This window comes from Thamnophis sirtalis, unplaced genomic scaffold (genome assembly GCF_051295495.1).
Source record: "Thamnophis sirtalis isolate CommonGarterSnake01/CBP01778 unplaced genomic scaffold, rThaSir2_p1.2 scaffold_14, whole genome shotgun sequence".
Lineage (NCBI taxonomy): Eukaryota > Metazoa > Chordata > Lepidosauria > Squamata > Natricidae > Thamnophis > Thamnophis sirtalis.
In genome coordinates this window covers 36,829,999-36,846,186 of record NW_028261394.1, presented here as the reverse complement: position 1 = coordinate 36,846,186, position 16,188 = coordinate 36,829,999, and the positions used below count along the sequence as shown (strand labels likewise).

Genomic DNA, 16,188 nt, shown 5'->3' with positions numbered 1-16,188 from the left:
GACTTATTTTGGGGAGAGGAAATATTTTAGCGCATCCGCTCAAAAGCCTGTTTGGGCTTATTATCCAGGGAAGTCTTATTTTCAGGGAAACAGGGTACCTAGGATTGTACCCATTCCAACTAGATATTCCTTTCCCAAAACCTTCCACACTCTACTGCCTGGTTCAAAGCTTACTGTGTTGTCTTCTTCCTCCTTAACAGGGATAATAGAAATCGAAAAGAAGTTAATATTACAACAAGCGAATAGAATTTAAGAAAAAAAGAAAAGGGGAATGATTTATTATTTAACTAGAAAAGCACTCAATCCGTGCTTTATTTAGAATTGCTTGTTGCAAAAGGGAAAAATGCAATTAGTGTATACTGATATCTGGGTCCAATATTCCTGGGGTGCTCAAAAGGCAAGCTTGACATTCATCCTCAGTTCATCTTCTGAACCATTATTTACCACCTCATCCTCTGTTAACTCATTCTTACCTTGTTGTCTCCTCCCTCCAGGTCAAGGGTTGTAGCAAAGACCCATTTGGGTGGAGAAGGCAGCTCCAGAAACCTCTTCACCAGACCAAGGCCGATCCCCCGATCCGATCCTGTCACCAGAACGCTGAAAACGCAGAAATCATCTGGCTGTGCCATCTCTTCAAGGACCTTCGGCTTCGGCTTCCAACTTGCTCAGTTGTTTGTTTCAAATGCATCTTCTCACTATGGGGAAGCAACTTTATAAGGAACAGGCAACACCCACCTTTAGATCTTCTGAAGAACTTTATTTATTATCAAATTTGTTTGCTGCCAACTCCCAGTGCCTCTGGCTGGCTCACCACCATTAATCTATTAAAGAAAGCAACATTGCTTGCTATAGCGAAAGGAACGTTCAGGGTGGAAAGAAGAGAAGACACTGCTCCACAAAATTTGTCTATCATTCACTTGCACCCCCAGCTATAATATACTGTATAGGACAGTGGTTCCCAAACTTGGCAACTTTAAGACTTGTGGACTTCAATTCCCAGAATTCTCCAGCCAGCAGAGCTGAAGTCCACAAGTCTTAAAGTTGTCAAGTTTGGGAACCACTGGTATAGGACACTCCTATTCCTGAATTCATCACTGGAAAAAGGCTGTTTGCACTTTGCTGCAAGGAGGGAAATTGCTGGGATGCAGAGGCAGATTTTTTTCTTCTTGTTTTCCTCTCCAAAAACTAGGTGCGTCTTATACTTCAGAGTGTCTTATACTCTGAAAATTACGGTATTCTTATAAAAGTCTGGAAACCATATAGACCTTTTTTTCTGGAAATGGAAAAAAAAAGTGAAATGATGAGACCTGGATTTCTGGAATTCCAACTGAAAAAAGGATTAAATGAGAGGCTGAAGGTTTTTTTTTTTATAATATTGGAGAGCACTGGGAAGGGCCCTGAGTTAGTTTGATAACTATTGAAAAGAAGGACGGAAGCTGCTTGTTTATTTTTCATAAATGTGTGCGCGTCTATGTGTGTTTGTGTGTGTGTTTGTTTCAGGGGTGGGTTTCAACCGGTTCGCAGCGGTCCCTGCGAACCGGTTGGTCGCCGAACCCGGAAGTAAGCAACTTCCGGGAACGGCGAACGGCGTGCCCACCCGCCTGCCCGCGGTCCTTACCCGGTTTTGACGAGTTCTGCGCTTCCACACATGCGCAGGACGCATACAGCGCCTGCGCGATCGTCCAGGAGCAGCTGGAGTGTCACGCAGATGCTAGTACGCATGCGTCCACCGCGCGCGTGCACGAGGACGCCGTCGGCCCCGTTCCAACCGAACCGGTTGGAACGGGGCGAGAAACCCACCCCTGATTTGTTTGCATATGTGTTTTTATAGACGTGTGTTTGAAGAATATATTCTGAAAAGGTACTTCAAACAAATAGACCACAGTAATGGCCTGACATTTGGAGAGTAATTTTCTCATCCTCTAACACCACATGTGAGATAATAAATGCATGTTTTATACACCTTCTTTTGAAGTCAATTTTTCCAGCCTCCCCAAACATACAGTACAGTATGTCAATGTTCTTTTTAAATAAATAAACAACCCCAAAAGAAAAACAAACCAAGCTTTTCATGACATCCAATGATTTATTGGGGCTCCATCATCTCTCGCTCTATGAATGTGTTGATGATGTTAAGGTGAGACTGATGAACCACCAGGGAAACTGATGACCCAACTGATCCAGAAAGGTCCCATTGTCCTCTTCACAAAGCTTGGACAGCACAGTCACAATGCATTGGGTGGTCTCTTGCACGCTGATTTCCGGCTGCCACAAAAAAGGACCTCATAAGACTTAGAGAATCGGTCTGGGTCAGCCCAGAACTCTCCCCTAAGCAAATCAGCAGGATACATTTGGATCTCTTGATCATAAATATTCAACCATAACAGAGATGGATTTGCATTAAACAGGCCAGTCTCATTTTGGCTTATAAAGGCATATGATGCCAACTCACTGTAATGGGTGATGATGCAAAACATCATTAAAAAAATCCCAAAATTTGGGTTAAATAAATTAGGTTAACCACAGATGAGCGTGCCTTGCAAGTGCAGGCATTGAGTCAACCAAATTGCCTCTTAAAATTTGCAAAGCAGAACTTGTATTATTTGCTCTAAGCATGTGAATCTTCCCCTCTCATCATTTCCAAAATAAATGGGTGAACGCTGCTTTGAATCTCCCATATGAGATGGGCTGAGTCCTTGTCATTTCAGACCTAAGCATTTGCCTTTCCTGCAGGCCTAGGGCTCTGCAAATAGGGAGTAGTATATACCAGTAGCTGAAATTGGAAGAGATTGAAAGGGGAGAAAGCAAGATTTAGTAGATTTCCTTCTAAGAGCAAATGGATTTAAAACTTTTTAAAGGTGAATATTGTTCAGTTTGTTCTGTTAAAATCTCCATCCCTTCATTCGTCTTCACACCTAATTTGATGTTTTAGCTCAAAGTGTAGTGTACCTTTAACAGAAGTATTTGTTATGTCCAGTGGTGGGATTCTATTAATTTAAGAACCGGTTCTTTGCCCTAATGACCAGCTGGATAGGTGGGGCTCGGTGGTCATGTGACTGAATGGACATGGCCAACTCAATGTTATGTCGATGGGCGCTTTGCCTTAGCTGTTACAATGTAATAAGGGTTAACCAGAGAGGCAGTTTCTGTAAGCAGGGCAATAAAGATTAAGGTAGAAACAAGACGAGAATGTTTCCTTCCTGCCTTCCTTACAGGATTAGCCCTGTAAAGTGGGGGAAAACAAAATGAAGTTTCTTCCAACAACTGGTTCTTCGAATTGCTTAGAAAGTTCTTTCTGGTGCTCTCTGAGCTCGGTTGTTTTCTTGCAGATCATCCAAACTAGGTAACATCAACAGTGCTAGGGAAAATCATCACTAGCGCTGATGATGTTGCATAGTTGGGTAATGAAACATCTTCAAGAACACAGTTCAAAGCACCAAGGACCCTTCATTTCAACCCTGAGCCTACAAACATTCGCCTTTATTGGTTTCCCGTGTCAAAAAGAAAAAGTTACAATTGGGTTGCAAGAAGTTTTAACTGAACCAGGATGGATGGCGACACTCATAATCCCATCGGCTGAATATTGAAGAGACTGGTATTTCGTGAGCATGGTTAGAGCAGCCTGCATGGGTTAAAAAAGAAAAGAAAAGAAAAATGCATTGAAGAGAAAAAGGCAGAATAAGGTGAAAATAAATGGCGTACAACAGGATATTATGTATTAAATGTTACGTGGGGGCCTGGAGAGCTAGATCAAAAATGAACTAAAACATTCCTTGAGGACACAAAAGGGAAGAAATATCTATCTTAATTATTTTGCAATCTCGTGCAAATGGAAATATGTATCTGGTTCTGTTTACTAACCTTAGTTCTCAAAACAATTTCCCATTAAATTGTTGCTTTCTGCAAATAAGTAGTATTTGTAGCACCCCCAAGGCAACAATTCTCACTGTCAGCATTTTAATTCTTTCCCAATGAATTTTTTTACATAATAAATGAAAATGATAAGCATTTCAGTAGCAGAAAAACTTACGAAAACAACCTGTTCAAGTCACCTGCTTCTTCTTTTTGATCTCAGTCCTTACATGAGAGATAAATCATTCTCCAAAATAAATGAAATCACTGTTTCAAAGAACCCTCCACCCCACCATTGAATTTGGACCCAATTCTTGAGAAGAATCACTCAAAAGTGCTGGGGAACACTTTAATAGAAGACTTCTCCATCAGATGGACAAAACTGATGAAAGAAATACAAGGAAAGGAGGAATCGCCAACGTTTGTTTCAAATGCCTCTTTTCACTGCGGGAGATAATATTGTAATGAACGGACAACACCCATCCTTAGACTTCCTGAGAAACTGTATTTGAATTTGTTTGCTGCCAACTGTCAGCGATTCTGGCTGGCCCCCCACAACTAATTGAGTTACTATTGAAAGCAGAAGGAAGACAAGCTACTGACCTACAGAATGTGTGTTTGATGTACTTGCATCCATAGCTGAGATATACTTTATAGGATACACTGTAGAAATAAGGAGAACTTTCCTGACGGTGAAAACAATTAACCAGGAGAACAGCTCACCTTCAGAAGCTACGGTTGCTCCATACTGTAGGGTTATTACAGTAAATCATCTGGATGGTTCTTAGAACTGTGGTTACACGTGTAAGTACAAACTGCAGCAATTCTTTGCTTGTCAGTGATTCTTTGCTTGCAGTGTGTTCCCAGGCATGAACAACACCTGTAACATTTACTCATTTGAATGTATAACACTTGATTCTTTCAGTGTGTGAGAACATGCACATTCTCATGAACACCAATGATGTAATGACTAACCAATTATTGTGCCTTGGAGACTCATGATATAACACGTAAAGTAGGTGAGAACTAAGAATCTGCAAAGATATAAAAATGATGTCTGATGATTAATAAGTTGCTGTTGATTCTACACAATAAACTGCTGTTGATTCTTCTGTTGATTCTGGATGCTCAATAAACTGCTGTTGGTTTTCCTATCCGTGGATTGTTTACGTTCATTCAATATCCTATCCGTAGATTGTTTATGTTCATTCATCTTCAGCCTCGGGAACCTAATGCAACACCATACTAAGGTTTTTAAGAAGAAATTGGACAGTCATTTGTTTGAAATCGGGTTTCCCGATTGAGCAGGGGAGATCAGAAAAAGGAAGTTTGTCTACAAAGAGTTTTTTGGGGAATATGGCAACACAATCTCCCCCTTTCTCTCCCTGTCTCTCTCTCTCTTCTTTTTTGGTAAGATATTGTATGGATGTACAAAGAGTTGCTTGTGTATGTGTGCATGTTGAAAGAAAATACATTCTAAAAAACAGTTGAAAAGGATAGACCATGCTTCTGGCTTGAGATATGGGGTTATCTTTCTTTCACACATTGACACTGTCTATGTGACCCTAAATATCTATTTTGTTAACACTTGTAGAGTCCGGCTTCCCAACCTCCCAACCAAAACAGGTGTCATTGGTCCTACGTACCATATTTTTTTGGATTATAAGATGCACCTGACTATAAGGCACACCTAAATTTAGAAGAGGAAAACAAAAAAGAGGGGGATTTGGCCTCTACGCACCACATTTTCAGCCCTTTGGGGGGGCCTTTTTCCGGCCCTTTTCCAGTCTTTTTTCTACCCATTTTCGAGACTTTTTTGGCCCTTTTTTGAGGTTTTTTGGCTCATTTGGGGGGCTTTATGGTTTGTTTTTAAGGCTTTTTTCAGCCTGTTTTTGAAGCTTTTTTCAGCCTGTTTTTGAGGCTTTTTTGCCCCCTTTTTTACAAAAAAGCCAAAAAAGCTTTAAAAATGGTCCAAAAAAAGCCCCCAAAATGGGCCAAAAAAAGGTTGGAAAAAGGGCTGAAAAAGGCCAGAAAAGGCCCAGAAAAGGGGCATGCAGAGGCCAAAAAAATGGCCGACGGGTGGGCAGGGATTCAGGAATATTTGTTCTATAAGATGCACCAACATTTTCACCCCCTTTTGGGAGACAAAAAAGTGTGTCTTATAATCTGAAAAATATGGTAGTACCATTACTTTTTTCTTTACAAAATGTGTTTAATAATACATGCAAATGTTTAAGATCTTGTGAAACAAAGAACAAGGCCAGGACTTTCCTGAGTGGAAGTAGTTTATTAAAGCGGCATCGCCTCTTAGTGCATTATGCGCCAATGACATCAAGGGGAGACTGGTGGATCACCAGGAAACGCAACGACCCAACCAATCCAAAAAGGTCCCGTTGTCCTTCTCGGAAAGCGTGGATAGCACTGCCATGATGCTTTGCGTGCTCTCTTCCACGCTCATTCCCGGCTGCCACAAAAAAAATCCCATAAGGTTTATAAGAATAAATCCTGCCCGGACCAGATTCTTCACCTAAGCCCATCAGCAGATTGCAGTTGGGCCTCTTGATTTTAAATTGTCAACCCTAATAGAGATGTATTTGTATTATACAGGCCATAGTCATTTTAGCTTATGGGGTGGTGTGGTGGCCTAGAGATGGAGCTCTCGCCTCACACAGGAGGCTATGAGTTCAATCCTAGGTAGAGGCAGATATTTCTCTCTCTGGGCACAATGAAAATATATCTGCTGAACAAAATTCCACATTGGCAACAGGAGTGGCATCCGGCCAGTAAATGCTCTCCTAGCTGCATTCAATTGTCTGGACTCCACCCCGCAAGGGGTTATGGGATCGTTAAAAGAAGACACTAATTGTTATTTTAGCTTATAAAGTTATACAAACAAAATGGTCCACACCAATGATCAAGTGATGATCCAATACATCAGGTACAGTTAGTCCTCAAATTAGCAGGTGTTCAAAGTTACAACGGCAATGAAAAAAGTAACTCAAAAAAGACACTTGTGACCATTGCAGTTACATGGTCAAAATTCAGGTAATCAGCATGTATTTCCAACCGTTGCAATTTCTCAGAATAATGGGATTCCTATTTGCAACCTTCCTATCCAGCTTCTCACAAGCAGAGTCGATGGGATAGGGTCAGGTGGGGGATATTGGATTTGCTTAACAACCACATGATTTACTTCACAACTGCAATGATTTGCTAAGATCTGCTTTGTTTAGCAATATAAATTGTCCAAATTGTACAGTTGAGGACTATCTGTAATGACTAAATTTGAACTATTTGAATAAATTATACGAACTATGGGTGAGCTGTCCTTGCAAGTGCAAATACTGAGTCAATGAAGTGGCTTCAGAGGTGGTATTCAGCAGGTTCTGACCAGTTCTGGAGAACTGGTAGCAGGGGTGTGTTGCTGCCAGTTTTACTACCGTTTTGCAACCTGAATGCAACCCGCAAGCTGCTTGCGCTGCTCAATGTTAATTGTTCTTTGTGCACGCACAGAACAATTTACAGTGAATTGTGCATGCGCAGTCACTAAAAACAAAATGGTGGCGGCTCAGCGGCGGTGAGCGAATCGGTTTGGGGGTGTGGCAGGCCTGGGTCACTGCCAGTTTTGCGACCCAGGCCTGAATTCCACTACCAGTTTGGCCGAACCGGGCCGAACTGGGAGCAACCCATCTCTGATCGGTAGCGGAAATTTTGAGTAGTTTGGAGAACCAGTAAATACCACCTTTGACTGGCCCCGTCCCCATCTATTCTCTGCCTCCCTATCGGGAGGGAATGGGGATTTTACAGTAACCTTCCCCTGCCACGTGCACCAAGCCACACCCACCAAGCCATGTCCACAGAACCACTAGTAAAAATTGTTGAATCCCACCTCTGAGTTTCTTCTAATATTTGTAAACAGGAATTTTTGTGATTAATATGAGGGTCTTCTTCTACCTTCCTCGCCTATAGTTCCAAAGCAAATGGGCCAACCCTCCCTTGAGTCTTAAACATGAGAACAACAGAATCTTTGTTATTTCGGTTATAAGCACATGCTTTCCTGCAGAAATTTCTTCCCCTGCAAATAGGAAAGATCACCAATAGCGCAAACAGGAAGAGATTCCTATAGGGGAAGTGAGGTTGAGTCAATTTTCTTCTAAGAGGAAATTGAAATGAAGTTTTCTAGGGACACTTTGTTCCTGTTCTGATTTCCATTCTTCATTCTCTTCACACCTAATCTTTTAATTCAAAGTGTAGCAGTGGTTCTCAACCTGTGGTCTGCGGAGCCCTGGGGTGGGAGGGCACAATATCATCACAATATCATCTGCAAAGGCTTGCAGAAATATTATGATTTAAATCTTGTGTAGTCCGTGGCCACAACAGCATAGCAATTAGACATATATACCACTCTACAGAGCTTTACAGCTCTAAGCGGTTTACAGAGTCATCATATTGCCCCCAACAATTTAGGTCCTCATTTTACCCACCTGGGAAGGTTTGGAAGGTTGAGTCAATCTTGAGCCTGGTGAGATTTGAACTGCCATATTGCAGGCAGCCGGCAGGCAGCAGAAATAGCCTGCAGTACTGCCCACTAACCACTGCGACACCCCGTGGCTCAAAAGGTAAGGTGAAGAAAAGATTGAGAACTACAGATCTATAGCATAACTTTTGCAGAAGTATTCAACGTACCTCTGTTTGCACAGCATATTCAATAAAATACAAAAACGTTTAGAGACTCATTTGAGCATGACCATAAGACGGCTCTTTCTACATTAAAAAAAACCTTACATGTGGGTTGCGAGCAGTTTTAACCGAGCCAGGATGGATGGCGATGCTCATAATCCCATCGGCCGAATATTCAAGAGCCTGGCACTTGGTGAGCATGTTTAAAGCAACCTGCAGGATTGAAAAACAGAACAATTAGATAAGAAAGCCCTGAAGAGAAAAAGGAAGGAAAGGGGGAAGAACTCAGGGTATTGGGGTTAGAAAAGGCCTAAGAGGCACACTAGAACTGGACTAAACAACTCCTTGGGAACACTATGGGAAGGAAGCCAGCCACATGCATCATTCTGGTTAGCAAAGATATCTCTATACTAGTTGATAATCCGGCTTTGCCCGGGTATTTATTTATAGGGGGAAAATGTACGAACCAAATGTAATTTCTTTTAAAAACCTTGTCCACCTTCTTATCATATATTAAATAAGCATGCCAACCATATACCAAATCATATCCCTCAATAGTCAATATTCTATCCTCTGTTAAGTTAATCCAATCACTAATTGTTGATAAAACTACTGCTTCATAGTATAGTTTTAAGTTGGGCATTTTCAAACCTCCTCTTTCACGTATGTCTTGCATTATTTTAAGTTTTATTCTCGGTTTCTTCCCTGCCCAAACAAAGTTATTAATACCTTTCTGCCATTCTTCCAAATTTGCATCTTTTTTGAGTATTGGTATCAATAGTAAATTACCAAATGTAATTTCTAATGTTGGATTTTCCCGCTTACCAGAGGGAGCCACCTTGTGGAGTACAGTGAAACCGTTACCATGGCAACCCCACTGTGCTGTACAATAGAAGCCATTGTATGGCAGTACAGTAGAATCCATTTTAAGGCACAACAGGCTGTGTCTTAACAGAACATACATCCTGAGGGGGTGTGAGGGGTGGCTTGGATTAGCATGCATGCATCCCTCTCAATGCAACTACAGGCAGTCTGCGCCAGTTCAAAATCTGGAAACACCATTGGTAGAAGAGCAAAGGCAATAGAGGTAAAGCAAGATTGCCGACCCAGAGCTGTGACAGTGTTCAATACCACACATAGCGTTGCCTCTAGGCAATTGGTTAGAAATGCATCTTTAGGAAGAAGCAGACGTGGACAAAGGCATTACTGGATGAAAAAGGAGGCTCCACTACAGATAGTCCTCAACTGATAACAGTAGTTTACGAGTCATTGCTCTCGTAAATTGCCAGTTGAGACATCACGTGACCAAATTACTCAATGCTGTTTGAGGCAGTGATTAAGTGAATGCTGTGGTGGTTAGACAAATGCCATGGTTGTTGAACAAACCCAGTTTAACCAATGGGATTTTTGCTGAAGTGGTGGTAAACTGCAAAACACAGGCATGGGACCACGGGCTATTGCAAATGGCTGTAAAGATGAACTGCTTGTCTAGCACCCAAAATATAACCATGCATTTTGAATTTTTGAAATCAGGTCGTAAGTAGCTGTTGGGGAATGGCTATCAAAACTCTGTAAGCAACCAGTCAGAAGTTGAGAACTCCCTGGATCTGCAGGCAGGTCCACCTAGAAAACCCATCTGGTACCTTACTAGGTAGGGAAGAAGAAGACGAAGACGAAGACGAAGAAGAAGAAGAAGAAGAAGAAGAAGAAGAAGAGGAAGAGGAAGAGGAAGAGGAAGAGGAGGAGGAGGAGGAAGAGGAAAAGGAGAAGAAAAAGAAGAAGAAGAAGAAGCCTCAAGATATTTCTAAATGTACCTTACTGCAACGATATGCAATTATCTTCACGTTTTTCAAAAAAACCACATTCTCAATTGATCCGGCAATGCTGGACATGTTAATAATGGCTGCCTTGCTGCTGCTCAGCCCTTGGCACGGACTCCTCCGGGCTGCCCTCTTCAGAAGGGGCAGAAATGCCTGGTAGAGAGAAGAAAAAAGAGGAGGAGCTACAGTGAAGGCCTAGAAAAAGAACTGTGCATTAACAGGGAAAGGTCTCCTGTCATCTTCTGCAAAGGGACCGTCATAGAGTCATCTAGACCTAAGCCCACCTAGGAAAACTACTCTAATGCTCTTTGGTGGGCTACCCTTAAAGATGGGTCAACTCCAATGCAGTGCCTGGGTGATGGATAAGGAAGGTCTAGGAGCCATGGTGGTGCAGTATTGCAGACTAACTCTGTCCACTGCCAGGAGTTCGATTCTGATGGGGCTCAAGGTGGACTCAGCCTTCCATCCTTCCGAGGTTGGGAAAATGAGGACTCAGATTGTTGTGGGTGACATGCTGACACTATAAATCACTTAGAGGGCTCTAAAGCACGATGAAGCGGTTTGGGAGGTATTTTCTTCCCTATAAGGGAGCTGTTGCCACCAATGTTCCAACCTTCTCCCAAATCAATGTACAATGTCTACTTCTTTGTTTTCACCATTACGATATTTCCTTGCATTCTAGCCGCACCGAATTCGGCTGTTCAATCTTCAACAACATACCCATTCTCTTTGCTTTGCTTCCTCATAAACAAACCTGAGTCATTTGCAGTGGGCCAATCGTATTGACGGAGTAAACTCTCATCATATCCTTGGCATTTTCTGTTTCCAGATCATTGGGAGATGAAGTGCCAGCGTTGTTGATTAGGATGTTCATCCCTCCTTCTCCAACACATTTTTCCACTTCTTTCAGAGTTGACTGGATGCTTTCAAGATTAGTGACATCTAAGGAAAAGCAATTTTATTTAAATTTCAGCAACATAGCCTTTTAGAATGGCAAGGGAAGAGTTTCCTATATGCCTATTCTTGTAGCTAACCACCTTATGGAATAGCAGAATAGAGAACAGAATTTTCCTGTTTTTAACTGGGGGGGGGGGGAATCATACAACTGAAACTTAAAAGAAACCACAGTGGATGGCATCATCACCACCACCAATAAAATTTATAGCAATAGCAATAGCAGTTAGACTTATATACCGCTTCATAGGGCTTTCAGCCCTCTCTAAGCGGTTTACAGAGTCAGCATATTGCCCCCAACAACAATCCGGGTCCTCATTTTACCCACCTCGGAAGGATGGAAGGCTGAGTCAACCCTGAGCCGGTGAGATTTGAACAGCCGAACTGCAGAACTGCAGTCAGCTGAAGTAGCCTGCAGTGCTGCATTTAACCACTGTGCCACTTCGGCTCTTAGTATTATTAGTTATTAGTTACTATTATTGATTAGTAATTGTTGTTGTTAGTTGCAAAGCCATGTCTGACCCATCGCAAGCCCATGGGCAACGTTCCTCCAGGCCTTCCTGTCCTCTACCATCCTCTGGAGTCCATTTAAGCTCACTCCTAGTGCTTCAGTGACTCCATCCAGCCACCTCATTCTCTGCCGTCCCCTTCTTCTTTTGCCCTCCATCGTTCCCAGCTTTAGGCTCTTCTCCAGTGAGTCCTTCCTTCTCATTAGGTGGCCAAAGGATTTGAGTTTCATCTTCAGGGTCTGGCCTTCTAAAGAGCAGTCAGAGTTGATCTCCTCTAGGACTGACTGGTTTGATCACCTTGCAGTCCAAGGCACTCGCAGGATTAGTAATGTGACCATATTAAAAACCCGTAAGGCCAATACAGAGAGAACAGTAGAACATGTTTATAATAAATGGTTATCCCCGCAGTTCACCCCCATCTCTTCTATGTAATATAGTCTATTTCCTTCAAAATGGACTTTGATCAAATTGATTATAAACTTTGATTATAAACTTGATTATAAAAATTGCAGTGTTGCTACTGATATGCAGCAGATGCATTTCCTGCAGGAAGTAAAAAGTTAGGGTGTCTCAATGTTTTTTTTAAATAAGGATCTATGTGAGCAGTTCTTTCTGCAGAATATAATTTCCAACCAAAGATTATATGTGCAAACTCTTCAACAGCTGCTGTAGTAAAAGCACATGGTCTTTCTTCAAACGGATCTCCTTGGAACTTCCCATAGCTTACCATGGAATCTACTTGTTCAATGTGTGCTTTAGGAAAAGCTTGTCTAACACATGGAAGGCATCTAAGTTAAATTATTTTCTTTCTGGGAAAGAAGTTTGTGCTGTTCTGATGTAGGCTTCCCAAGAGCACGAAGCTGACTCTTCGTCCTGCTAAAACCTCTTGTATTTAATTTAAAGGGAATTCCTCTCCAGCAAAGTCCCGGCTAACAGTCTTTCAAGAGATTTCACAACTACAGACCTTTATCAGGCTTGGAGAGCTGCCAGGCTGATATCTTCCAAACACCTCTCTGTGGCAGACAATACTTGACAAGAAGTCAGGAACAGATTTTCACCCTAATGAGTTAAACTAATTGTCTCCTGCAAACTCCCCTCCCCTTTTGCTCCTCCCTGTGGCTTTATTCCCAAGTCAGCCTTGCTCCTTAGCTGTTCCCTTCTCGTGGCAGCTCTGCGCAGCACCTGGCAGCTCTGCGCATGTGCACATTGGGTACAGGCTCCAGCTGTTCTTCTGCCCCACTGATCTCTGACTCTGAAGGCATCTGATAACTTTCAGACGGCCCTAGCCCCATCTCCGATGCAGAGCCTTCTCCAGACTCCAGGACTGGCCCATGTTCCTCCCCAACCTCTTCACTGTCTGAGTCTGCCAGAAGCTCCGTTGGCAGTTGGCGTGCCACAACATGTACTGAGCCAGCCACATAAAGCCGTTAGAACCAGAGCTATTGCAGGCTTTGTTAGTTCCAGGGATGACTGTGAACTGGATGCTCAGGGCATTCCTATAGTACAAACTCTGTCCTTAAAACATACCTAATTGCAACACCACCAGATTCGGATGTTTGCAAGCCAACTCTCTCACTTCCTGGAGAAAAAGAAGATCACAGACAGAAGATTATAGGTACACCATTTGGATATCTTGTGAAATAGGGGCCAGTATTAATCTGGCCAATTAGGCTCAAAGCATCTCCTTATTAGGAAACAAATACCGTATTTTTCAGAGTATAAGACGCATCTTTTTTCCTCAAAAAAGAGGCTGAAAATCTGGGTGCGTCTTATACATCAAATACAGCATTTTTTTTGCCTCCCGAAGCTCCGTCCCTTCACCAAAATGGCTGTGCATACTCTTATGGAGCCTTTCAGAGAGCTCCTGGGGGCTGGGGAAGGCAGAAATGAACAAAAAACGGGCCTTTTTTGCCCCCCCCCAGCCCGCATCAGCACTCTATAAGTTTCCACAAGGCTATGCATGCAATTTTTTTTGACAAAAATGAACCCGTTTTTGCTAAAAACGGGCCATTTTTGGGAGGTTTGTAGAGTGCAAAAACCTTTTTCCCCCTTTTGGAAAGCTCTTTAACTGATTGATCAAGTGCTGTGCCAGCAGAAACAAAGTCTTAGGTGCTGCAGATTGTCAGCGATTTCCTTCTCCAGCACATGGATAAACATCTACCTACCTACCTACCTACTCTCTCTCTCTCTCTCTCCCTACCTACCTACTGTATTTCTCTCTCTCTCTCTCTATCCCTCTATCTACCTACCTATTCTCTCTCCCTACCTATCCACCGTATTTCTCTCCCTATATATATATTTCTCTCTCTATCCCTCTACCTACCAACCTACTCTATCTATCTATCTATCTATCTATCTATCTATCATCTATCTATCTATCTATCTATCTATCTATCTATCTATCTATCTATCTATCTATCTATCATCTATCTATCTACTGTACTTCTCTCTCTCTCTCTCTCTCCCTTTATCTACATACCTACCTACCTACCTACTCTCTCTCTCTTCCTATCTACCTACTGTATTTGTCTCTCTCTCCCTCTCGTTCCCTCTATCTATCTACCTACTTTAAAAAAAAATATTGCCTCTTCAAAACCTTGTTGCATCTTATACTCGGGTGCATCTTATACGTTGAAAAATATGGTAAATCTACTTACATTTTGTTTGCTGAAATAAAATGCATGAAGCAGAGTATTTATGGGGTGGAAGTGAGAGTGGCTTGCGAGGATACAAAATCAGTGAAGTGTCAGGAATCACATTAATGTGAATTACATTTTAAGTATATTTTTAAAACCATCTCACTTCATGCATTATGCCTTAATTGTGCTTTCTATTTTCCTCTGTTGGTTATATTTCTGTCTGAATAGCATTGCTGTTTAATTCTGTTGTTGTTGTTGAATGTAATAAAAAAAGACTGTTATGTTAAAGAAAAAACTAACACAGTAATTATAGTGTTAAAAAGAAGTTAATACATAATATAACTAAAGCAAAGAGAATGTAAGGAAATTAAATGTCTTCTGTTAGTGAACAGAATTTAAGGGAAACAAGAAAAGGTGACCTGTATACTACTTAAAAAGAATGAAACTCAAATCTCTGTTTTGCTTAGCATTCCTTGAAGCAAAGGGGCAAATTATAATTAGGGCATATATGTATGAATGCAGCTCACATATATTCCTGGCGAGTTCAAAATGCAAGCTTGACTTTCAGTCTCCGTTCAGCCTTAGTTTTAACTTCTTAATCACTATTCCCAAGCCCTCCTATGCTAACTGATTCTTACCTTAGATTCCTCTCCCTGCAGATCAAGAGATGTAGCAAAGACCCATTTGGGTGGACAGGGCAGCTCCAGAAATCTCTTCACCAGACCCAAACCGATGCCCTGATCAGATCCTGTCACCAGAACACTGAAAACAGAGAAGCCAGCTGTCTTGGCTATCCTTCCAGGACCTGCAGCTTCAGCTTCCAACATGTTTGAAGGTTTAGTTCAAATGTATAACCTCATCAGAGATGGCAATATTAAGAGAAACATGCCACACCCCTTAATATATTTTCTAATAAACTTCGTGTCATGTCAGCCTCCCTCAGCAACCAAGAAAGAAACCGCTTAACTCCATTTCGCAGAATTAAGAGTAGTTTTACTGGTTGTGAAAAGATAGCAGCTAAGCAAAGCAAGATCTGAGGCAAAAGCGCGCGAAATCATAGATATCAATATGTGACCCAACCCCCTCCCCCTGGTAATCCCATCCCATAGTCCAATCTGTAAATCCCTCAGGTGTCCTGTGAGTTCCATCTTCAAAAAGCATCATCAGGTTGGCATGCAGGACAGTTGGCCTTGGCACAGGTGGGTTTCTCGCCCCATTCCAACCGGTTCGGTTGGAACGGGGCCGGCGGCATCCTCGTGCACGCGCGCAGTGCACGCATGCGTACTAGTGTCTGCGCGACGCTCCAGCTGCTCCTGGACGATCGCGCAAGCGCTGTATGCGTCCTGCGCATGCGTGGAAGCGCAGAACTCGTCAAAACCGGGTAAGGACCACGGGCAGGCGGGCGCGCCCTTCGCTGTTCCCGGAAGTTACTTACTTCCGGGTTCGGCGACCAACCGGTTCGCAGGGACCGCCGCGAACCGGTTGAAACCCACCCCTGCCTTGGCAGGCCCAATCACTATCTCCAGCATGTGCAGTAGAAGGTGAGAACAAAACTCCCTTTTCACAATCTCTTCTGTACTTAAAATTTCCCTTCCCAAATACCATGCCTCCCCCCCACCCCTCGATTTTAATGGCAGCCGAAAGCGAAACAGAGGTTGACACCTCGTTTAAATATTGTGGAAGGAAACATTGTTTGCTTGGATTGAGGGTGCAGTGCTATAAGGGAGGATGGGA

The 16,188-nt window shown here is 42.5% G+C and overlaps 1 protein-coding gene across 1 annotated transcript; it reads right to left on the bottom strand.

The window, feature by feature from the left end:
- Positions 1-2,112: 2,112 nt before the first annotated feature.
- Positions 2,113-15,281, bottom strand: LOC106551537 (uncharacterized). The gene is made up of 6 exons (XM_087729301.1): positions 15,093-15,281; positions 13,343-13,394; positions 11,107-11,294; positions 10,347-10,505; positions 8,638-8,745; positions 2,113-2,265 (listed from the first exon to the last, which is right to left on the bottom strand). The coding sequence occupies exons 1-6, from the start codon at positions 15,279-15,281 to the stop codon at positions 2,113-2,115; spliced, it is 849 nt and encodes a 282-aa protein (XP_087585427.1).
- Between the last annotated feature and the right edge of the window lie 907 nt (positions 15,282-16,188).

What these genes read in the sequence shown, in the direction of transcription:
- LOC106551537 (XM_087729301.1), bottom strand. Translation starts at nt 15,281, where the DNA reads ATGTTGGAAGCTGAAGCTGCAGGTCCTGGAAGGATAGCCAAGACAGCT. An exon ending in TTGCATATCGTTGCAGTAAG is followed by an intron (nt 8,746 to 10,346) that starts GTACATTTAGAA and finishes TCAATCCTGCAG; the next exon opens with GTTGCTTTAAACATGCTCAC. An exon ending in AAACTGCTCGCAACCCACAT is followed by an intron (nt 2,266 to 8,637) that starts GTAAGGTTTTTT and finishes TTTTTGTGGCAG; the next exon opens with CCGGAAATCAGCGTGCAAGA.